At 50.6% G+C, this 25,107-nt stretch overlaps 1 protein-coding gene across 1 annotated transcript; it reads right to left on the reverse strand.

Annotated features, from left to right (window-relative positions):
• Window positions 1-1,054: 1,054 nt before the first annotated feature.
• On the reverse strand, window positions 1,055-9,163 carry ACADVL (acyl-CoA dehydrogenase very long chain). The gene is made up of 20 exons (XM_053464340.1): window positions 9,062-9,163; window positions 8,572-8,611; window positions 7,851-7,925; window positions 7,549-7,621; window positions 7,181-7,245; window positions 6,921-7,055; window positions 5,719-5,863; window positions 5,465-5,594; window positions 5,156-5,278; window positions 4,320-4,518; window positions 3,961-4,065; window positions 3,773-3,859; window positions 3,411-3,473; window positions 3,180-3,281; window positions 2,814-2,911; window positions 2,491-2,563; window positions 2,216-2,288; window positions 1,565-1,637; window positions 1,378-1,453; window positions 1,055-1,295 (listed from the first exon to the last, which is right to left on the reverse strand). The coding sequence occupies exons 1-20, from the start codon at window positions 9,106-9,108 to the stop codon at window positions 1,155-1,157; spliced, it is 1,923 nt and encodes a 640-aa protein (XP_053320315.1). The 5' UTR covers window positions 9,109-9,163; the 3' UTR covers window positions 1,055-1,154.
• Between the last annotated feature and the right edge of the window lie 15,944 nt (window positions 9,164-25,107).

The raw sequence follows: 25,107 nt of genomic DNA on the forward strand, positions 1-25,107 counted from the left end.
CGTTGAAATGTTTTGTCCCCCACCCCCCCAACCCTCGCTTTTTTTTTTGCTGCCCCCATCCCAGCTCTACCGTTATGTCTTGATTGTGTTGCCGGCAGGCGAGCGCCACAACGCCGTTATATAATGAATGTCTGATCGCGTGATCGGGCGTTCACTGCCGGGAGGTGTTAATGGAGGGTAGGAGGGACCCCCCCTGCGATCGCTGAGGGGGGAGAATTGGGATCAGCAATGCAGTGAACATGGACTGTGATCAGCAGTGGGTGGGGGGGCAAAATGTCTCATTTCCTTTATAATAAAAAAAGTGAAAAATTTAATATAAATTAAGTAAATGCTAATTTATTGGGAGTCCAGTGATGTCACCATGACATCACCGGTATCCAAAAGGGATCTCACTCCATACTGTGCTGGCAACAGAGCAATAATAGAAAATATTTTTTTTTTTTATGAAAAGGGGAAAATATATATATATATTTTTTTTAAAAAGTGCCCAATACCCCTCAGCTCCTCCGCTGCAAGCAAAAAAAAAAAAAAAATTACCTCTGACCCAGTACCACCAATAAAACGTAAGGGGGGGTCCGGGGGCGTCCCGGAATATATATCGGGTCGGTTAGCAGCAGCATTCTAAGAAAACCTTAAAGAAAAAAAAAAAAGTTTTCTTTCTGTTTTAGTAAAAAAAAAAAAAAAAGTAATGTCGTTAATAATAATAATTATTCCGTTTTATGTATTTCTGTCATTTGAGCAAAACGACGCATAATTTCCACGCGTTCATCACGGAAAAGGAGGTGTCTCTGGGCCCCGGTCGAGAAGGGGTTAATATGTTTTCCTGTTTTGTGTAGAAGCCCAAGGGGGCGCTGGGTGTTCGCTTAATTAACCCTTTCAGTGTCAGAAGCCTTGTTCACGTCTCCCATTGGCTGTGAGCGGCTGATCGTTTTGTGGTTTATTCCTCCCCATTATAGGCTCCCAGCTGACCGCCATAAATCACGGCCAGATACCTTTTAACATGCAGGACAAACATCTTAACCCTTTAGGCAGAGACATCAGTCGGGGCCCCGCGTTGGGTCACCGGGTTTATTGTGTGAATGGAGGCACTTGGGATCCAAGGCAGAGAGTAACGCTGGGGGGACCGGCTACCGCCACCCCCTGCCGGTCACAGCTTAAAAGCCCAGCGGGTGAGACGCCACCACCCCGCCGTGCTCCACCAGGGCGGCCGACGCCGAGCGCAGGTTCCGGAAGAGCTCGCTGCCTCCTCCCCCGCTGCGCAGGCTCCGCAGGGTCTTACGGACGCGTGATTGGGCCTGAGAGAGAGAGAGAGGCGGCGTGAGAAGCGATGAACGTGGCGGCCGACCAGGACCCGCCCCCTGAAGGACGTTTCCTCACCTCGGAGCACCAGATGTCACAGAGAATCTTCTCGTGCAGAGCCCCGGGGAGCCCCTGCTCCAGTGAGCGCGAACTCCTGTGGGGAGGAAAAAGCAGTCAGCATCCAGGGGGGGAAGTAACCCGGGGAGGGGGCAGGTACTGGCTGTAGCAACGGAGGCTGTCCTCCCCACCCCCGCACGCGACTTACCGGGACAAAACCACTGTCATGGCGTACAGGTCGATGGCGCAGTCTGCGATCCGCTGCAGCACGAACTGCTCATCTGCGGGGAGAGCGGACAATTAACACTCCCAGAATGCAACGGGGCAGGGTGGCACAGGGGAGAGAGAGCGGTGCAGCTGCAGTTTAATGTTAGAAGAATGGGGGGAGGGCACGGCGGCTGCAGTTTAATGTTAGAAGAATGGGGGGAGGGCGCGGCGGCTGCAGTTTAATGTTATTGGTTTCATCTTAGATTCTGGAGCCATTTGTCGATCCCATGCATGCTTACATTCCCTCACTGTATTAGCCTCTACCACCTCTGCTGGGAGGCTGTTCCACCTATACTTCACAGTTTATTCCTGTTTTGAGTTGTTAGATCTGATCACATGATGTGCTCTGGAGCCGGCGGACATAAAAGGGTTACATTTATAAAAATAAAAAAAAAGCCATGGAGAGGGAGCTAAAAAAAAAAACGTAGATAGGGATCTTGATGCAAAGTTTACTCGTAGGAAATTCCACCGGTTGCTATGGTGACCGATTTGTAAACATAAACCCCCCCCATTACGTTGGGAAGACCCTCAACCCGCAGGATCATGGGAAATAAAGCGGTTTCATGGGGGGCCTCGGCTTCTCGACGCTTACCCACAATCCTCTTGCCGTGTCTGATCAGCAGCTCTTCCACGGTGACCCCGAAATCCTCCAGAGCGCCGACAGCCTGCGGAGCGAGAAACCATGCGCGATAAATCCACGTAACTCCCGCAGGGGGGGGAATATGTGATGTAGCTTCCCAGATATGCTTTATACCCCCCTCCTATATGCCATTCCCCCCCCCCCTGAAATGCCTTTCTGCACCGCTTTGCCCTCCCCCCTCCCCACCCCATACTGCTTCGCCCTCCTCCCTCCCCACTGCTCCTCACCAGTTCCGCACTTCTCTCCAGCTCGGGGTGGACGTGTCCTTTCAGGGTGAGTCCTGTACTGAGCCCGGCCTTCCTGTGGGGAGGAATGAGTAGCGATCAGCAGGAGGCCTCGGCCGCGCTCACACCCTCCGCTGATCACTCAGAGACTGAGGGCCAACGTCCCCCCCATTTTTATCCACCTGCCCGTGCCTCTCCGCGGCCGCCTCACCCCACGTTACTCTCACTCACATCACTCATATCTTCCTGCCCCCCCATAAGCTTCACTCACACCGTCTTTACCCCCCTGCAGGTTACGACCCCTTCTGCCCCTCTAGCGCCCCCACCTCCGCACTCTCTTCAGCCCCTCCGAGATCAGCAGCCCGGGGTTATTTAGCGGTCGGCTCAGGGCTTTCTGCAGAGACTTCAGCTCCTTCCCGGCGCTCTGCAGACAGAACAGAGAGAACGTGGAGCAGGGGGAACATCCGTGTTACCCCCCCCACACAGGGGAACATCCATGTTACCCCCCCCCCCCGCAGAGGAACATCTGTGTTACCCCCCACACAGGGGAACATCCATGTTACCCCCCCCCGCAGAGGAACATCTGTTACCCCCCCCTGCAGGGGGAACATCCGTGTTAACCCCCCCCCCGCAGAGGAACATCCGTGTTACCCCCCCCGGTTGGCGTCCCTGCAGAGGAACATCCGTGGTACCTGCAAGCCGTGTAACGATACAAACAACCGGAGGATGTCATTGGTTCCCTCAAATATGCGAAATATGCGAAGATCCCGGAGAACGCGCTCCACGCCACAATCCTGCGGGCGACACGGGAACGCAGAGCGAGCGCATTAACATCGGGGTGAAAGAAACACGCGGAGCGGAGGATCGGAGCGGGAACTCATCGGGTAAGATATGGGGGGGCAGACAGGACTCTTCCCTCTCACCTTCATGAAACCCGTGCCCCCCAAAATCTGGATACATTCGTCGGTCACCGACCAAGCTGCCTCCTGCAGGGGAGAAAAAACTGTTTAATGACTACAACCGCTGTGAGCATCCCCGCTATTTACCCCTGGAGGACCTCCACGTTCTGCCCCCCTCACCACTGAGGCCACTGGAACTGCCCCCAGACACCATCCAACCACCCCTTCACCCAATGCTCTCATCCCCCATGCTGCCCCTGGAGCTGCCCCATGCAGCCCTCACAACTACCTCTTACACCCCGTGCAGCCCTGGGATCTCCCTCCACATACCCCACGTACCCCAGTGAGCGGAGGGTGGGTCACGGGGGTGGGAATCTCCCGCTTACCGAGCCAAAGATCTTGCTGATGGCGGCTTCGATCTGGAAATCCTTACTCCCGGAATCCATGTTGGCGCTGATCATGTAAGCCATGGACTGAAACGGCAGACAGAGAGCCGGTCAGGAGGGCGCGGGGGCAATCATTCAATTCACAGGGGCAAGAAGGCAATCTGGGCACTCTGCGGGGGAGAGCGTACCTCCGTGACATACTGCAGTACCGCCATCCGTGCCAACTTCTCCTGAATGACCCCAAAGTGATGAAGTTTGTTACCGAACTGGACGCGGTTTGAAGCGTGTTCCACCTGCAAACAGAGGCCCGTTAAACGCTCAGAGATGGCGGTGGATAAAAGACTCTGCCCTCCAGCGGAAGTGGTAGCGGGTTAATCTAGTGGCAGCTGCAGTTTAACGCTAGCGGAATGGGGAAGAGCGCAGCAGCAGTTTCACGTTGATAAATGTCAAATAACGCGCTTGGGATGCAGAAGACAGCAGTGGGGCCCCTGTGCTGCCCCCACCCGTGGGGCCCCTGTGCTGCCCCCACCCATGGGGAAGAACTCACCGCTCTTTGGATCATGCCCTTCATGGTGCCGGACAGGGCAGCGGCCATCCCGAAGCGCCCGTTATTCAGGATGTTCATGGCCACTTTGAAGCCGTTGCCCTCTCCTCCCAGCACGTTCTCTGCCGGTACCCGGACCTCGTCGAAGTGAACGGCAGCCGTGTTACTCGCCCGGATCCCCAGCTTACTGTCCGGGGGGCCGCTGAGGAGGAGCCGGCACAGGTGAGTAACAAAGACGGCAAGAGAGCGGGGAGGGCGCGCGAGACAGACAGCAAGAGAGTGGGGAGGGCGCGCGAGACAGACAGCAAGAGAGCGGGGAGGGCACGCAAGACAGACAGCAAGAGAGCCGGGAGCGCACGCGAGACAGACAGCAAGAGAGCGGGGAGCGCACGCGAGACAGACAGCAAGAGAGCCGGGAGCGCACGCGAGACAGACAGCAAGAGAGCCGGGAGCGCACGCGAGACAGACAGCAAGAGATCGGGGAGCGCACGCGAGACAGACAGCAAGAGATCGGGGAGCGCACGCGAGACAGACAGCAAGAGAGCGGGGAGCGCACGCGAGACAGACAGCAAGAGAGCGGGGAGCGCACGCGAGACAGACAGCAAGAGAGCGGGGAGCGCACGCGAGACAGACAGCAAGAGAGCGGGGAGCGCACGCGAGACAGACAGCAAGAGAGCGGGGAGCGCACGCGAGACAGACAGCAAGAGAGCGGGGAGGGCGTGCGAGACAGACAGCAAGAGAGCGGGGAGGGCGTGCGAGACAGACAGCAAGAGAGCGGGGAGCATGTGTGCGTGAGACAGACAGCAAGAGAGCGGGGAGGGATAGGAGTGGAATCTTACTGAGTGACCCCTTCTCCTCTCTCCACTATGAAGGCCGTGATCTTCTCTCGCACGTCTCCACTCGTCGGCTCCGCCACCGGCGTCTTCGCGAACACAGTGAAGATGTCGGCGATTCCTCCGTTACTGCGGCAACAACAGGACGGTCACCGACAGCCGCTCCTGATCTACCCCCAGGGCCCCGCTCGTTTATTACAACCCCCACCCTCATCAACAGCAACACCAAGGGATACACGTGTAACAACATACATATAACACACATACCGTGTATCATGTGTACACGCGTCCTCTGCGTGTCTCTTAGTTCCTCACCTGATCCAGATCTTGCCCCCCGACAGGGTATAATACCCACCGCAGGGGCTCTTCTTGGCGGTGGTTCTGATGGATGCGGCGTCCGACCCGCTCGACGGCTCCGTCAGACAGAAAGCGGCGATCGTTTCACCTGCAAGACATCCCGGTGAGACCCCCGCCTCTGCCGCTCCCCCCCGTCCACACGCTGATATCCAGCTCCCCCTCCCCACACGCGTGTCCACCCCCCCCCCCCGGGCCCCGTCCCGTGATCTAACCTGAAGCCAGACGAGGCAGGTACTTGGCCTTCTGCTCGCGGTTGCCGTACAGCAGGATCCCTTTGAAGCCGATGGACTGATGGGCGCCCAGAGTGATCCCCACGCCAAGGTCATGCAGCCCCACGATCTCCACCAGGCGGGCATACTGGAAAGGAACATACAGAGCTGACCACGCCGGACACAAAATACATGCGTGCGCGGTATAAACACACGCACGACCGCAATCAAATATACCCATGTTTCCCAGCTCCTTGTTACACGTATGTTATTCACACCCATGTTTCCCAGCTCCGTGTTACCCACGTGTCATTCACACCCATGTTTCCCAGCTCCGTGTTACCCACGTGTTATTCACACCCATGTTTCCCAGCTCCATGTTACACTCATGTTATTCACACCCATTTTTCCCAGCTCCGTGTTACCCGCGTGTCATTCACACCCATGTTTCCCAGCTCCGTGTTACCCACGTGTTATTCACACCCATGTTTCCCAGCTCCATGTTACACTCATGTTATTCACACCCATTTTTCCCAGCTCTGTGTTACCCGCGTGTTATTCACACCCATGTTTCCTCGGCCTGAGCCCCCAAAACATCCCTGAACACCCCCTTCTTCAGGGAATGCCACCTACGCCCGCCTCACCTTTCCTCGCTCCCACTACGGGTCACGTCTAGTAACGTTAGTTATTTAATGTTTACACGGATAGTCGCGTGGCTCCTGTTCCTCCAATATTTGCACCGATGCCCCGTGTCATACCCCCCGCTCATAGAATTGTGTTATCAGACCCGTGCTCCGTGTTACCTGCATGTTATTTAGACCCGTGTTACCTCCGTGTTTTTCAGACCCATGTTACCTGCGTGTTTTCCGGGTTACCCGCGTGTTTTTCAGACCCGAGTTCCGGGTTACCCGCGTGTTTTTCAGACCCGAGTTCCGGGTTACCTGCGTGTTTTTCAGACCCGAGTTCCGGGTTACCCGCGTGTTTTTCAGACCCGAGTTCCGGGTTACCCGCGTGTTTTTCAGACCCGAGTTCCGGGTTACCCGCGTGTTTTTCAGACCCGAGTTCCGGGTTACCCGCGTGTTTTTCAGACCCGAGTTCCGGGTTACCCGCGTGTTTTTCAGACCCGAGTTCCGGGTTACCCGCGTGTTTTTCAGACCTGTGTTCCCGGTTACCCGCGTGTTTTTCAGACCTGTGTTCCGTGTTACCTGCGTGTTATTCAGACCCATGCCGCCGAGCTCAGTGGGGACCTGCAGGCCGAACGCTCCCAGCTCTTTCAGGCCAGCCATGGTTTTGTCATCTACTTTCTTCAGAGAGTCGTTAAGGGCCGGGTCATTTACCTCCTGTAGGGGCAGAGAGGGGCATACGTGTGTAGAGACACACATCCATCACACCCGACCCGATCCTCCCAGGACTCCACACACAGTCCCTCCAAAACCTCTCAACCAAACAACCCGTCTCTCCTCACCTGAAAGAATCGAGACACCGGAGCGACCAGCTCACTCAGGAATTGTGACTGCTCCTCACTCAGCGCTGTAGGGGAGAATATGAGAGAGAGAGAGAGAGAGAGAGAGAGAGAGAGAGAGAGAGAGAGAGAGAGAGAGAGAGAGATAATGAGAATGAGAGAGAGAGAATGAGAAAGAGAGAGAGAATGAGAAAGAGAATGAGAGAGAGAGAATGAGAATGAATGAGAGAGAATGAGAGAGCTCTGGGTACTGGGTGGCAGAGTGTGAGGACTATGACACATTAGGGTGGAGAGCTCTCAGCTGTCACTCAAATAGAAATAAATCCAGTACCTGACTGGCACTACAGGCTCTGTTTGCCCCACCTGCTTACCTGACGGGTAGGGGAATACTTGATCAGTGTGAATTTGCCCCTTAAACATGCCGACAGCAAAGGAGCGGGATTCCTGCGAGAGAGGATGAGAACAATGAGCGGGGAGACAGGGGAATGAGAACTGTATGGAGAAGAGGGAGGCAGAGAAGGGGTTAATGGGAAGGGTATGGGGCAGAGGGAGGCAGAGAAGGGGTTAATGGGAAGGGTATGGGGCAGAGTGAGGCAGAGAAGGGGTTAATGGGAAGGGTATGGGGCAGAAGGAGGCAGAGAAGGGGTTAATGGGAAGGGTATGCTTCACACACCTCGGCTGTTTTTTGCCCGCTTTGTGCATGCGGTACGGCGGCTTCCACATTTACCCCATCCTTTCCGAGCACCGTCTGGGGAGAAAAAGCCAGAATACAGTCACATGACACAAAGTCACCATTATGCACCCCGAGGAGCCGGTCGCTAAGTGCCCCGAGGACCCGGCAGCTATCTGCCCCACAATGAAATAAAGATTACTCATTAGGGGTATTCGCCGCTAGAGGATTCTGGGTAATCCGGGATGCGCAGATCCTGTGTATAATACAGACGCAGGGCCGCCTGTGACGTGCTGGGGGCCACACCTGGGGCTCCAATCACTACGCCGGGGGCTCCAATCACTACGCCGGGGGCTCCAATCACTACGCCGGGGGCTCCAATCACTACGCCGGGGGCTGCTCAGAGACAGCACTTCGGCCTAGACGTGAGGAGTTTAATGTGACTAGTGGGCCCGTGGGGGCAGAGGGGTGTGCGGGGGCAGAGGGGGTGCAGGGGCCCGCGGGGGCAGATGGGTGTGCGGGGGCAGAGGGGGTGCAGGGCCCGCGGGGGCAGAGGGGTGTGCGGGGGCAGAGGGGGTGCGGGGGCCCGCGGGGGTGCAGGGCCCGCGGGGGCAGAGGGGGTGCAGGGCCCGCGGGGGCAGAGGGGCCCCAGCCGAGCTCATTTCATGTTATGTACAATTTTCCCCCAAAACATTTACTATTTTTCCGCCCCACCACACGTTACCTCGGCTGCCTGGGAGTACGGCCGGACGGACACACTGCAACTGAGACAGACACAGAGTCAGTGACCGGCTGTCAGTCTGTCTGTCACTCTACCAGTCACCTTCGCTCGGTCGGTCAGACTGTCTCGCTCCTTGTCTGTCTGTCTGTCCCTAACTGACTGTGTCTCTCTCTCACCCTCTCTGTCAGTCTCTCGCTCACCGTCTGTCTCTCCCCACCTGTCTCTGTGCATGCCCCCCTGTCAGTCTATCTCTCTGTCCATCTCTCTCCCCCCCTGTCTGTCTTTGTCCCTACCTGTCTTTCTGTCTGTCTCTCTCTCGCCGTCTGTCTCTGTGCATGCCCCCTGTCTGTCTCGCTGTCTGCCTCTGTGTGTGTCTTTTTCTCTGTCGGTCTCTCTCTCCATGTATGTCTCTCTCTGTCAGTCGCCTTCGGTCGGTCAGGCTGTCTCTCACTGTCTGTCAGTCGCTCTCTGTCACCGTCAGTCTGTCTCTCACCCCCGGGCCGCCGCTCGGATCACTCTCTCACAGACTTTCGCCGACATCTTCAAGTTGCCTCTAAAACAAGGTCACCGCACTTCCGGATCCCGTGGCCGCAAGTCCCGCCCACCGCGTGAGGCATCGCGGGAAAAATGGACGGCTAGATTCTGTAGGGTCGCGCTGCTCGCACACAAACTACTCCCCGTGGGTATCTGCTCGGGGTATCTACACAAACTACCCCCCGGGGGTATCTGCTTGGAGTATCTACACAAACTACCCCCCGGGGGTATCTGCTTGGAGTATCTACACAAACTACCCCCCGGGGGTATCTGCTTGGAGTATCTACACAAACTACCCCCCGGGAGTATCTGCTCGGGGTATCTACACAAACTACCCCCCGGGGTATCTGCTTGGAGTATCTACACAAACTACCCCCCGGGGGTATCTGCTTGGAGTATCTACACAAACTACCCCCCGGGAGTATCTGCTCGGGGTATCTACACAAACTACCCCCCGGGGTATCTGCTTGGAGTATCTACACAAACTACCCCCCGGGAGTATCTTCACAAACTACCCCCCGGGGGTATCTGCTCGGAGTATCTACACAAACTACCCCCCGGGAGTATCTGCTCGGGGTATCTACACAAACTACCACCCCGGGGCAGCTACACAAACCACTTCTAGGGTGACCCCAACCTCAACTGAATAAGACATACAATCCCTGTATTTGCAGGAATACATAAATAATGTATGGACACATACAGGAGGTATAGATCAATAATAATATGCAGGTATATAATAATAATGTATGGACACATATAGGAGGTATAGATCAATAATAATATGCAGGTATATAATAATAATGTATGGACACATAGGAGGTATAGATCAATAATATGCAGGTATATAATAATGTACGGACACATATAGGAGGTATAGATCAATAATAATATGCAGGTATATAATAATAATGCATGGACACATATAGGAGGTATAGATCAATAATAACATGCAGGTATATAATAATGTACAGACATATAGGAGGTATAGATCAACACATTAACACACAAACCCAGCTTTACATGTATAGATCAATGAATTCACTGCACTGAAGGTATGGATCAAATAAACAGAAGCAGACATACAAGCCCTGTGTATGCAGGTATATAATAATAATGTATGGACACATATAGGAGGTATAGATCAATAATAATATGCAGGTATATAATAATGTATGGACACGTATAGGAGGTATAGATCAATAATAATATGCAGGTATATAATAATAATAATGTATGGACACATAGCATTGCCGGTATAGATCAACACATTAACACACAAACCCAGCTTTACAGTTATAGATTATTATATGGCAAGTCCTGGGTGCTGGTCAGGATCTATGCGGGGAGTGTGGACATTAAAATAATGTAATGAACAAACCGGGTTTTAAAAATAACAGAATAAAACGTTTAACCCCTTAAGGACACTGGTCCCTAAACCCATTGAAAACAATGTTTGGGGACAAAGATGGCAAGTCCTGGGTGCTGGCCGGGTTCTATGTGGGCAGTGCAGTCCCGTCACCGGCAGAGATTCCGCGTCTCCCCCGATACGTCACATCCCGTCACCGGCAGAGATTCCGCGTCTCCCCCGATACGTCACATCCCGTCACCGGCAGAGATTCCGCGTCTCCCCCGATCCGTTACATCCCGTCACCGGCAGAGATTCCGCGTCTCCCCCGATACGTCACATCCCGTCACCGGCAGAGATTCCGCGTCTCCCCCGATACGTTACATCCCGTCACCGGCAGAGATTCCGCGCCTCCCCCGATACGTTGCATCCCGTCACCGGCAGAGATTCCGTGTCTCCCCCGATACGTTACATCCCGTCACCGGCAGAGATTCCGCGTCTCCCCCGATACGTCGCATCCCGTCACCGGCAGAGATTCCGCGTCTCCCCCGATACGTTACATCCCGTCACCGGCAGAGATTCCGCGCCTCCCCCGATACGTTGCATCCCGTCACCGGCAGAGATTCCGTGTCTCCCCCGATACGTTACATCCCGTCACCGGCAGAGATTCCGCGTCTCCCCCGATACGTCGCATCCCGTCACCGGCAGAGATTCCGCGTCTCCCCCGATACGTTACATCCCGTCACCGGCAGAGATTCCGTGTCTCCCCCGATACGTCGCATCCCGTCACCGGCAGAGATTCCGCGTCTCCCCCGATCCGTTACATCCCGTCACCGGCAGAGATTCCGCGTCTCCCCCGATACATTACATCCCGTCACCGGCAGAGATTCCGCGTCTCCCCCGATACGTCACATCCCGTCACCGGCAGAGATTCCGCGTCTCCCCCGATACGTTACATCCCGTCACCGGCAGAGATTCCGCGTCTCCCCCGATACGTTACATCCCGTCACCGGCAGAGATTCCGCGTCTCCCCCGATACGTTACATCCCGTCACCGGCAGAGATTCCGCGCCTCCCCCGATATGTCACATCCCGTCACCGGCAGAGATTCCGCGTCTCCCCCGATACGTTACATCCCGTCACCGGCAGAGATTCCGCGCCTCCCCCGATACGTTGCATCCCGTCACCGGCAGAGATTCCGCGTCTCCCCCGATACGTTACATCCCGTCACCGGCAGAGATTCCGTGTCTCCCACGAGATTACGAGTATCCCTGTTTAGTTTGAGGGGTCCTATTTGGGCCTCAGATACCCATGCCTCTCTCTTTTCCTCCCCTGATGCCCCTCTTTTCTAGGAGGTCAGAGTGTTTGCTGGGTATGAGGGGATCGCAGGGTTCTACAGCCCTAAAAGCCCCGATAATGTGTATAGAAACAGCAGGAAACGGCTTTATAAATTAACCCATTATTCTCCTTCTAGTACCCCGCTCAATTACACCGATCCACAGTTATGCCTGTAAACACCCCCCTAAAGTGCCCCTCTTTGGCCATTGTTGGCATTCGGGTTCATATGGCTAAGAGCAAAAGTAAAATCGACTTAAAGCCCCAGGGATCTGCTTTCTTTAGGTGATGCCCCTGCCACTCTCCCCGAGCATGGCTCCGTGTGCTAGTGTGTCCTTTGCCACGTGGGGAGGGCTGGCGAGGGTGGCAATCTGGGCCCGCGTGTGACTCCACTTACAGCCGTTATTGTAACAAGGACCTTGGGCACCATTTACACAATAACTGGGTCCTCTCTGAGCTCCTTCGTTGGTTTATAGTGCATTCCCTTCCTCTCCCGTGTGTTTTGGACAGGGCAGGAGGGTGCGCTTTGGGCAGGTAACGAGGGCTCTTTGGCCGGACCTGCCCCGCTCGGGGTCCGTATGGCTTTTGGTTCTCCTGGGGTCGCCCCGCATCCTTTGTCAGATGTTCTGCCCGGGGCAGGACCTGTCGCTGACGGGAGGTCACGCTCTGACCTCACAGGGTAACTCCGTCCGAAAGGTGGACCACAGTACCCAGAATGCCCCGGGGCTAGAAATCCCCCGTTAATACGATTAGATGCCAGATGTTCTCGGGGATTAAAGGATTATAGAAAGTTCCGGCAGCGGAGCGATGCCTGCCAAAAAACAAGGTACCTGTGGTGGGTCTCCTCCTGATCAGGACCCCGGATACCCCCGGTGGGAGGGGAGGCTTTGTTTATGGCTGTGGGGTGCTGGGGGGCTATTTGCCCGGGAGTAGTGCTTTGGGGTCTCTTATTGCACCGTTGGGGGTGGCGATCGGTTACTTCGTTACTCCTTAGTCGTTATACTCGGCTGCTGCTGTTCGGAGGTTGAGGGGGTAGAAGGTAAAATGTACATTTTTAGCGTTTTGACCTCCTGTTTCTGGCCGATTTCTTGTTTGCGCTACCGCTGTCCTGTTTACCCAATTGTACAGCGCTACAACATATGACAGCGCTATATAATCCAATAAGTAGTAATAATACGAATGTATGAGGGGGTATGAGCCGCAGGCGGGCTGAATGATGCCAGGAGTGGTAGAGGGTGTAATGGTGGGTGTTTATGGGGTAGTTGTTACAGGGGTGGGATGGTATTTTGCAGGGGTAGTTGTTACAGGGGTGGGATGGTATGTTGCGGGGATAATGGTGGGTTACGTGTTAATGGGGTAGTTGTTACAGGGGTGGGATGGTATTTTGCAGGGGTTATGGTGGGTGTTTATGGGGTAGTTGTTACAGGGGTGGGATGGTATGTTGCGGGGGTAATGGTGGGTTACGTGTTTATGGGGTAGTTGTTACAGGGGTGGGATGGTATTTTGCGGGGGTAATGGTGGGTGTTTATGGGGTAGTTGTTACAGGGGTGGGATGGTATGTTGCGGGGGTAATGGTGGGTTACGTGTTTATGGGGTAGTTGTTACAGGGGTGGGATGGTATTTTGCAGGGGTAGTTGTTACAGGGGTGGGATGGTATGTTGCGGGGATAATGGTGGGTTACGTGTTAATGGGGTAGTTGTTACAGGGGTGGGATGGTATTTTGCAGGGGTTATGGTGGGTGTTTATGGGGTAGTTGTTACAGGGGTGGGATGGTATGTTGCGGGGGTAATGGTGGGTTACGTGTTTATGGGGTAGTTGTTACAGGGGTGGGATGGTATTTTGCGGGGGTAATGGTGGGTGTTTATGGGGTAGTTGTTACAGGGGTGGGATGGTATGTTGAGGGGGTAATGGTGGGTTACGTGTTTATGGGGTAGTTGTTACAGGGGTGGGATGGTATGTTGCGGGGATAATGGTGGGTGTTTATGGGGTAGTTGTTGCATTGCGTTGCAGACACGCAGACGGTGCTGCGTCTGATGGAGGACGCCCTGAGGCCGGACGCCGCTCTCCACGTTGAAGCCGAAACTCTTATCAGCATCTTCCAGAGCAACTTATTCCAAGCGCTGCTGGGTAAGAATACACGGCGCGGGGAACGGGGGGGGTCTCTGGGGGGGGGGGTCTCTGTGGGGGGGTGCAGGGTGCCCCTTACAAAAAAATTACTGCAGTTTTTCTGAAGTAATACTGCAGTTTTTTGGACATGAAAAGACTGCAATACTGCACTTTTACTGCACTTTTTTTTTATATTGCAAACCTACAGTTGTAATTCAAAGTACTGCAGCTTTATTGCATTTGTACTTCCGTACAAAAATAACTGCAGTACAACTGCAGTGCAGTGAAGTACAAATGCAGTAAATGTGCAGTAAAAGTGCAGTATTGCAGTTTTTTCATGTCCAGGGTGGGTAGACAGGTGGGTCTCGGGGGGGGGGGGTGCAGGGTGGGTCTCGGGGGGGGGGTGCAGGGTGGGTCTCTGGGGGGGGTGCAGGGTGGGTCTCTGTGTGTGGGGGGGTGCAGGGTGGGTAGACAGGTGGGTCTCTGTGTGGGGGAGTGCAGGGTGGGTAGACAGGTGGGTCTCTGTGGGGGAGGTGCAGTGTGGGTTTCTGTGTGGGGGGGTGCAGGGTGGGTCTCTGTGGCGGAGGGGTGCAGGGTGGGTAGACAGGTGGGTCTCTGTGGGGGAGGTGCAGTGTGGGTCTCTGTGGGGGGGGGGTGCAGGGTGGGTAGACAGGGGGGTCTCTGTGGCGGAGGGGGGGGTGCAGGGTTCCTTTCCTTGAGTGTGAGAACCAGTATAGGCCCCGTGAGTAGGGCACAGGGTAAAACAGCTCATGAATGGATTCTCTCCCCTCAGATATCCAGGAATATTATGAAGTTATTCTGACTCCCAGTAATGGTGGTTCTCCGCGCAGATTCAAGAAAGACAAGGTAACTGCCCCCGGATTTCTATGTCAGCACAGACTGCTGCTCGGAGGGGGGGGGGGGTTAAGTGTTTGGATAATAATTAGTATGGGATGTCTTTTGGCTGCAGATTTATGTAAGAAGTGCAGGATTCAGTGCAACGGCTGCAGTTTAATGTTAGAGGAATGGGGGAGAGCGCGGCGGCTGCAGTTTAATGTTAGAGGAATGGGGGAGAGCGCAGCGGCTGCAGTTTAATGTTAGAAGAATGGGGGAGAGCGCGGCGGCTGCAGTTTAATGTTAGAGGAATGGGGGAGAGCACGGCGGCTGCAGTTTAATGTTAGAAGAATGGGGGAGAGCGCGGCGGCTGCAGTTTAATGTTAGAAGAATGGGGGAGAGTGCGGCGGCTGCAGTTTAATGTTAGAAGAATGGGGGAGAGAGCGGTGGCTGCAGTTTAATGTTAGAGGAATGGGGGAGAGCGCGGCGGCTGCAGTTTAATGTTAGAAGAATGGGGGAGAGAGCGGTGGCTGCAGTTTAATGTTAGAGGAATGGGGGAGAGAGCGGCGGCTGGAGTTTAATGTTAGAAGAATGGGGGAGAGAGCGGTGGCTGCAGTTTAATGTTAGAGGAATGGGGGAGAGAGCGGCGGCTGGAGTTTAATGTTAGAAGAATGGGGGAGAGCGCAGCGGCTGCAGTTTAATGTTAGAAGAATGGGGGAGAGCACGGCGGCTGCAGTTTAATGTTAGAGGAATAGGGGAGAGTGCAGCGGCTGCAGTTTAATGTTAGAGGAATGGGGGAGAGAGCGGTGGCTGCAGTTTAATGTTAGAAGAATGGGGGAGAGTGCGGCGGCTGCAGTTTAATGTTAGAAGAATGGGGGAGAGAGCGGTGGCTGCAGTTTAATGTTAGAGGAATGGGGGAGAGTGCGGCGGCTGCAGTTTAATGTTAGAGGAATAGGGGAGAGTGCAGCGGCTGCAGTTTAATGTTAGAAGAATCGGGGAGAGCACGGCGGCTGTAGTTTAATGTTAGAGGAATAGGGGAGAGTGCAGCGGCTGCAGTTTAATGTTAGAGGAATGGGGGAGAGCGCGGCGGCTGGAGTTTAATGTTAGAAGAATGGGGGAGAGCGCGGCGGCTGCAGTTTAATGTTAGAAGAATGGGGGAGAGTGCGGCGGCTGCAGTTTAATGTTAGAAGAATGGGGGAGAGAGCGGTGGCTGCAGTTTAATGTTAGAGGAATGGGGGAGAGCGCGGCGGCTGGAGTTTAATGTTAGAAGAATGGGGGAGAGCGCAGCGGCTGCAGTTTAATGTTAGAAGAATGGGGGAGAGCACGGCGGCTGCAGTTTAATGTTAGAGGAATAGGGGAGAGTGCAGCGGCTGCAGTTTAATGTTAGAGGAATGGGGGAGAGAGCGGTGGCTGCAGTTTAATGTTAGAAGAATGGGGGAGAGTGCGGCGGCTGCAGTTTAATGTTAGAAGAATGGGGGAGAGAGCGGTGGCTGCAGTTTAATGTTAGAGGAATGGGGGAGAGTGCGGCGGCTGCAGTTTAATGTTAGAGGAATAGGGGAGAGTGCAGCGGCTGCAGTTTAATGTTAGAAGAATCGGGGAGAGCACGGCGGCTGTAGTTTAATGTTAGAGGAATAGGGGAGAGTGCAGCGGCTGCAGATTAATGTTAGAGGAATGGGGGAGAGCGCGGCGGCTGGAGTTTAATGTTAGAAGAATGGGGGAGAGCGCGGCGGCTGCAGTTTAATGTTAGAAGAATGGGGGAGAGTGCGGCGGCTGCAGTTTAATGTTAGAAGAATGGGGGAGAGAGCGGTGGCTGCAGTTTAATGTTAGAGGAATGGGGGAGAGCGCGGCGGCTGGAGTTTAATGTTAGAAGAATGGGGGAGAGCGCAGCGGCTGCAGTTTAATGTTAGAAGAATGGGGGAGAGCACGGCGGCTGCAGTTTAATGTTAGAGGAATAGGGGAGAGTGCAGCGGCTGCAGTTTAATGTTAGAGGAATGGGGGAGAGCGCGGCGGCTGGAGTTTAATGTTAGAAGAATGGGGAGAGCGCGGCGGCTGCAGTTTAATGTTAGAAGAATGGGGGAGAGTGCGGCGGCTGCAGTTTAATGTTAGAAGAATGGGGGAGAGAGCGGTGGCTGCAGTTTAATGTTAGAGGAATGGGGGAGAGCGCGGCGGCTGGAGTTTAATGTTAGAAGAATGGGGGAGAGCGCAGCGGCTGCAGTTTAATGTTAGAAGAATGGGGGAGAGCACGGCGGCTGCAGTTTAATGTTAGAGGAATAGGGGAGAGTGCAGCGGCTGCAGTTTAATGTTAGAGGAATGGGGGAGAGAGCGGTGGCTGCAGTTTAATGTTAGAAGAATGGGGGAGAGTGCGGCGGCTGCAGTTTAATGTTAGAAGAATGGGGGAGAGAGCGGTGGCTGCAGTTTAATGTTAGAGGAATGGGGGAGAGTGCGGCGGCTGCAGTTTAATGTTAGAGGAATAGGGGAGAGTGCAGCGGCTGCAGTTTAATGTTAGAGGAATAGGGGAGAGTGCAGCGGCTGCAGTTTAATGTTAGAGGAATGGGGGAGAGCGCGGCGGCTGGAGTTTAATGTTAGAAGAATGGGGGAGAGCGCGGCGGCTGCAGTTTAATGTTAGAAGAATGGGGGAGAGTGCGGCGGCTGCAGTTTAATGTTAGAAGAATGGGGGAGAGAGCGGTGGCTGCAGTTTAATGTTAGAGGAATGGGGGAGAGCGCGGCGGCTGGAGTTTAATGTTAGAAGAATGGGGGAGAGCGCAGCGGCTGCAGTTTAATGTTAGAAGAATGGGGGAGAGCACGGCGGCTGCAGTTTAATGTTAGAGGAATAGGGGAGAGTGCAGCGGCTGCAGTTTAATGTTAGAGGAATGGGGGAGAGCGCGGCGGCTGGAGTTTAATGTTAGAAGAATGGTGGAGAGCGCGGCGGCTGCAGTTTAATGTTAGAAGAACTGACCGCCTGTCCACCCACGCTAACCGTACACGTTTCCGTAGACTTTATTTCAAACCCATTGTTTTTTAAGGCATAGGGGGTTCCTTGACGGGGTCATAGAGCGGGCTGCACTCGACTCCTCGGCAGATGCCCCACGGATCTGCCCCGTTGACCACGTGGTATTAATCAGCGTTTTGTTTATTCGATTATTTTGCAATTTCCGGAATGTCTGGTAATTTATTCTGCTTATTGAGCTCTCCGTGTCTCACGCGGTGTTCACGGAGCCACGTCCTCCAGTCAAAGCAGACTTTTTGCTTGGTCTGGGCTGCACGAGGTTTGGGCAAATGCTCCATGTTTCTTGCGGCTTTAGCATATAAGGGACAACTGGCCCCATACTGTCTCCCCCAATACCCCTGTACCAGATACAAAGGACCAGGCGCCTTCCTTTCATGCAACAGATGGAAGGAGAGTCCAGAAGATTCCCGGGCATTAGCAGAATGTTCAACTAGACCACGGCCTCTAAGCAGTCCACTGTAGCGAGGAAATATTTTCCCCCTGTGGCAGGGCTTTGACCAAAGGCTCAACAATGTCCACTGCTACCCACTCCAGGGGTTTGCAGATTACAGGTAATGTGTGCACTACTGTCTCAAACTAAACTGTCTGACGCTAATAACGGGAGACCCATGGCCAGAAAATGATCTCAGTCACTTTCCATTATATCCTGTATATTCCTCATATTATATATTATATACTCTCCCCCCGTATAACTAATCCCGTCCTTATAACCCGTTATATCCCTGTATATTCCTCATATTATATATTATACACTCTCCGGCCGTATAACTAATCCTGTCCTTATAACCCGTTATATCCCTGTATATTCCTCATATTATATATTATATACTCTCCCCCCGTATAACTAATGCCGTCCTTATAACCCGTTATATCCTGTATATTCCTCATATTATATATTATATACTCTCCGGCCGTATAACTAATCCTGTCCTTATAACCCGTTATATCCCTGTATATTCCTCATATTATATATTATATACTCTCCCCCCGTATAACTAATGCTGTCCTTATAACCCGTTATATCCTGTATATTCCTCATATTATATATTATATACTCTCCGGCCGTATAACTAATCCCGTCCTTATAACACCTTATATCCCTGTATATTCCTCATATTATATATTATATACTCTCCTGCCGTATAACTAATCCCGTCCTTATAACCCGTTATATCCTGTATATTCCTCATATTATATATTATATACTCTCCGGCCGTATAACTAACCCCGTCCTTATAACCCGTTATATCCCTGTATATTCCTCATATTATATATTATATACTCTCCGGCCATATAACTAATCCCGTCCTTATAACCTGTTATATCCCTGTATATTCCTCATATTATATATTATATACTCTCTGACCCGTATAACTAATCCCGTCCTTATAACCCGTTATATCCTGTATATTCCTCATATTATATATTATATACTCTCCGGCCGTATAACTAATCCCGTCCTTTTAACCCGTTACATCCCTGTATATTCCTCATATTATATATTATATACTCTCTGACCCGTATAACTAATCCCGTCCTTATAACCCGTTATATCCCTGTATATTCCTCATATTATATATTATATACTCTCCGGCCGTATAACTAATCCCGTCCTTATAACCCGTTATATCCCTGTATATTCCTCATATTAAATATTATATACTCTCCCCCGTATAACTAATCCCATCCTTATAACCCGTTATATCCCTGTATATTCCTCATATTATATATTATATACTCTCCGGCCGTATAACTAATCCCGTCCTTATAACCCGTTATATCCCTGTATATTCCTCATATTATATATTATACACTCTCCCCCCGTATAACTAACCCCGTCCTTATAACCCGTTATATCCTGTATATTCCTCATATTATATATTATATACTCTCCGGCTGTATAACTAATCCTGTCCTTATAACCCGTTATATCCCGGTATATTCCTCATATTATATATTATATACTCTCCGGCCGTATAACTAATCCCATCCTCATAACCCGTTATATCCTGTATATTCCTCATATTATATATTATATACTCTCCGGCCCCGTATAACTAATCCCGTCCTTATAACCCGTTATATCCCTGTATATTCCTCATATTATATATTATATACTCTCTGACCCGTATAACTAATCCCATCCTTATAACCCGTTATATCCTGTATATTCCTCATATTATATATTATATACTCTCCGGCCGTATAACTAATCCCGTCCTTATAACCCGTTATATCCTGTATATTCCTCATATTATATATTATATACTCTCCGGCTGTATAACTAATCCTGTCCTTATAACCCGTTATATCCCGGTATATTCCTCATTTTATATATTATATACTCTCCGGCCGTATAACTAATCCCGTCCTTATAACCCGTTATATCCCTGTATATCCCTCATATTATATATTATATACTCTGCGGCCGTATAACTAATCCCGTCCTTATAACCCGTTATATCCTGTATATTCCTCATATTATATATTATACACTCTACGGCCTGTATAACTAATCCCGTCCTTATAACCCGTTATATCCCTGTATATTCCTCATATTATATATTATATACTCTCCGGCCGTATAACTAATCCCATCCTTATAACCCGTTATATCCCTGTATATTCCTCATATTATATATTATATACTCCCCCCCTGTATAACAAATCCTGTCCTTATAACCCGTTATGTCCTGTATATTCCTCATATTATATATTATATACTCTCCGGCCGTATAACTAATCCTGTCCTTATAACCTGTTATATCCCTGTACATTACCCATATTATATATTATATACTCTCCGGCCGTATAACTAATCCCGTCCTTATAACCCGTTATATCCCTGTATATTCCTCATATTATATATTATATACTCTCCGGCCGTATAACTAATCCCGTCCTTATAACCCGTTATATCCCTGTATATTCCTCATATTATATATTATATACTCTCCCTGTATAACTAATCCTGTCCTTATAACCCGTTATATCCTGTATATTCCTCATATTATATATTATATACTCTCCAGCTGTATAACTAATCCCGTCCTTATAACCCGTTATATCCCTGTATATTCCTCATATTATATATTATATACTCTCCCTGTATAACTAATCCCGTCCTTATAACACGTTATATCCTGTATATTCCTCATATTATATATTATATACTCTCCGGCCGTATAACTAATCCTGTCCTTATAACCCGTTATATATCCCTGTATATTACTCATATTATATATTATATACTCTCCGGCCGTATAACTAATCCCGTCCTTATAACCCGTTATATCCCTGTATATTCCTCATATTATATATTATATACTCTCCGGCCGTATAACTAATCCCGTCCTTATAACCCGTTATATCCCTGTATATTCCTCATATTATATATTATATACTCTCCGGCCGTATAACTAATCCCGTCCTTATAACCCGTTATATCCCTGTATATTCCTCATATTATATATTATATACTCTCCGGCCGTATAACTAATCCCGTCCTTATAACCCGGTATATCCTGTATATTCCTCATATTATATATTATATACTCTCCGGCCGTATAACTAATCCCGTCCTTATTACCCGTTATATCCTGTATATTCCTCATATTATATATTATATACTCTCCGGCCGTATAACTAATCCCCGTCCTTATAACCCGTTATATCCTGTATATTCCTCATATTATATATTATATACTCTCCCCCGTATAACTAATCCCGTCCTTATAACCAGTTATATCCTGTATATTCCTCATATTATATATTATATACTCTCCAGCCTGTATAACTAATCCCGTCTTTATAATCTGTTATATCCCTTTATATTCCTCATATTATATATTATATACTCTCCGGCCGTATAACTAATCCCGTCCTTATAACCCGTTATATCCCTGTATATTCCTCATATTATATATTATATACTCTCCGGCCGTATAACTAATCCCGTCCTTATAACCCGTTATATCCTGTATATTCCTCATATTATATATTATATACTCTCCAGCCGTATAACTAATCCCGTCCTTATAACCCGTTATATCCTGTATATTCCTCATATTATATACTCTCCCCCCGTATAACTAATCCCGTCCTTATAACCCGTTATATCCCTGTATATTCCTCATATTATATATTATATACTCTCCGGCCGTATAACTAATCCCGTCCTTATAACCCGTTATATCCCTGTATATTCCTCACATTATATATTATATACTCTCCGGCCGTATAACTAATCCCGTCCTTTTAACCCGTTATATCCTGTATTTTCCTCATATTATATATTACCGTATTTGCCGAATATAGGCCGCAAGTTTTGTATCCAAGCATAGGCAGCAGGGAGACACAGGGAAGTGTGGGAAAAAGAGGTAAGAGTTGGGTTACTATTATACCAGCGATAAAGATACGCAGTGTGCAGACAGTTTTGTTTGTTTCATTATCTGTAAGATAAAAGCTGTATTTCCAGCTGCTATGAGAACTAAAACCTGATTTGATCCTTGGTCTTGCCCAATATTCAGGGTACCTTCAAGTCTTATACTCAGGTTAGCCATATGCATGTTCAGGCCTGGACTGGCCATCGGGCAAACCGGGCATTTGCCCGTTGGGCCGGGCCGCGGCAGGGCCGGATTGACTTAGGGGCTGATGGAGCTGCAGCTCCAGACCCCTACCTTAAAATAGGCCCAGTCAGGACCGAACTGACTGGGCCTATGCGGGCTCTACGGCCGCATTAACGCAGGGCATAAGGGGCACCTGCCCCTTCAGCCCGCCGCAACTGCGACCTGGTCCGCCACTCTAAGGGGCCGGGAAGCCCCCACCAGGGCCGGCCTTACGGTTGTGCGGCCGCACAGGGTTTAAATTAAAACATCGGGGGGGGTTGTTGTTTTTTTTACTTTATTTAACATCCTCCATGTTAAATAAAGTTTTTGTTAACTTTATTTAATATGGAGGATGTTAAATAAAGTTAAAAAAAAACCCCGATGTTTTAATTTAAGCCCCTAAGGCCGGCCCTGGTGGGGGCTTCCCGGCCCCTTAGAGTGGCGGACCCGGTTGCAGTTGCGGCGGGCTTAAGGGGCCCTGCGTTAATGCTGCCGTAGAGGCCGCATAGGTCCAGTCAGTCCGGTCCTGACTGGGCCTATTTTAAGGTAGAGGCCTGGAGCTGCAGCTCCATCAGCCCCTAAGTCAATCCGGCCCTGCCGCGGGCCCGGTTGCAGTTGCTGCTTGCTCCGGCAACAAGGTAAGTAGGGTGAGGGAGGGGGTGCAGTGAGAAGGGGCAGAGGGGGGTTAGATAGTGAGAAATGGGGAGAAGGGATAGATAGTGAGAGGGGGTACATATTGAGAAGTGGGGAAAGGGGTACATAGTGAAAAGGGGGAACATAGTGAGAAGGGGCAGATAAGATGGGTAGAGGGGGTAGTGTGAATGCATATGAGAATGAATGAATAAATGTGTGGATGAATTGTGTGAATGCGTATGAGAATTAATGAATTCATGTGTGGATGAATTGCTTGAATGATTTGTGAGACTGCATTAATGAATGTGTGAATGATTTGTGTGAATGAGTAAATGCAAAGATGGAACATGAAGGGTGGGCTTTAACAATAAATAAATAAATAAATAAAAATGGGCTGCTCAGGCTTAAATGCCCGGGCCTATTTTTTTGGACTTGCGTCCAAAAAGCCCGACCTCCGATGTGGAGACAAAGCCAAGGAATTCAATTACGCACAAAAATACAGGAACCGAGGAGCAGAAAGATGGCAGCAGGTGCTCTGCCGAGTCAAAATGTAAAATATGTGGCTGCAGCCGAAGGCAGGAGAGCGGTACGGGGATGGTGACACGCGGTGGAGGTTCCTCGTATATTTGGGGCTACATTTCCCCAAGTGGAATCGCGAATTGAGGAAGAATTAATGGTCTCGATACTGAGAAGTACAGCAGATACTTCTCCATCATGCAATACCATCGAAGAGGCATCTGATACGGCACCAGATTTATTCTGCAGCACGACAACGACCCCAAACATACAGCCACAGACGTACGTCATTAGGATCTCTCTTCAGTGTAAAGAAGAAGAAGCAGTCCTGGAACTGGTGGTTTGGCCCCCATAGAGCACCGAGTATTGAGTATTTGAGCGCAGTATATGAGCTCTGAAGGCTAATGCTTAGTACTGTTATTGAATGCGTGTTGACTGGGAGTAATGTGATGTTACACAAGGTAAGTTTGCACTGGGTGTTCCTTTTGGACAGGCCGTGATTTAATCTGAGTAATAATGGAATGACAGTAGCGGTGGCGGGGTTAGTTTCCTACGGTCATACCCCAGGGCCGTCACCTCGTTCCATTTACAGAGGGGCATTATTCTCATCAGAGAAAACCCGCCGAACACAAATTACTAGCAAGTGAAACATAGACTGTAACAATGTATGTCTGGAAGGGGGCATTTGGGGAACAGAGACCATAACGGGGCCACTGGAGATACTGGACGTACTTGTAAGTCATCTCCCTGCCGCTACGCAGGAGATCAGGCCGTCTATCGATCACGTGTAACCGCGCACGCGCCCTTACACCGTTACAGAAGGAATGCCCGATTGTGCGAATGGGCGTTTGCTCCTGGCAGGCATCGCTGCTGACACCCACCGGAAGGTCGCTGGAAGACGGGAGAGACGCAGCAGGGTTTCTCTTACATGCGGCTGGCGGCTCCCCCTGCTGGCTGGATGCACAAATTGCAACAGTGTAAAAAAATGACGAAAAAGGCCTGACATCCCGTCGCCTTATCAATACATCTAAAAATGATACCTGCCCCCTCCTCCACGAATGACTCCCAAACCCAGAGGTATTAAAATTACCTCCCTATACGGTACTGTGTAAGGGATGGAGGTGGCCCTCTAGAACATTAACAATATGTATGTGGGGTCTGTAATCTCCGAGATGCTGAATTAGCAGCATTTAATCTGCAGACCAAAGTCTAAGTAAAATTGTAAAACATTTTTTTTAGCATAGGTTTTTTTTGTACATACTAGCACTCACAATGATCTTTTTTTTTTTTTTTGCATGTTTCTATGGTTTCAAGTGAAAGCCCTATTTTTTTTTTCTGAAAAAAGGATGAATAATTTGTGTGGGTTCATCAAACATGGAAAAGGGGAATCTTGATTAAAGCCCCATATGGTTAAAATGGCAAATGTGTGCGGTACGTAGGGTACTTAAAAAGCCTTGGCATGCAAAGAATTAAAATAGTTAAAACCCCAGGGTCCGATCTCATACATCACCTGGTGATGTAAGAAATAGCCAGGCCTAGGGTTCACGTCAGACTATAAGAGGCGAGCAAAATGTTTAGCCCAGGGGCCGTCAGCGGGAAGGATTTGTTTGGATTTTGCTG

Source organism: Spea bombifrons, chromosome 4 (genome assembly GCF_027358695.1).
Source record: "Spea bombifrons isolate aSpeBom1 chromosome 4, aSpeBom1.2.pri, whole genome shotgun sequence".
NCBI classification, from domain to species: domain Eukaryota; kingdom Metazoa; phylum Chordata; class Amphibia; order Anura; family Pelobatidae; genus Spea; species Spea bombifrons.

What these genes read in the sequence shown, in the direction of transcription:
- ACADVL (XM_053464340.1), bottom strand. Translation starts at nt 9,108, where the DNA reads ATGTCGGCGAAAGTCTGTGAGAGAGTGATCCGAGCGGCGGCCCGGGG. An exon ending in CGTACTCCCAGGCAGCCGAG is followed by an intron (nt 7,926 to 8,571) that starts GTAACGTGTGGT and finishes TTTTCTCCCCAG; the next exon opens with ACGGTGCTCGGAAAGGATGG. An exon ending in TGGGTCTGAATAACACGCAG is followed by an intron (nt 5,864 to 6,920) that starts GTAACACGGAAC and finishes GTTCCTTTCCAG; the next exon opens with TATGCCCGCCTGGTGGAGAT.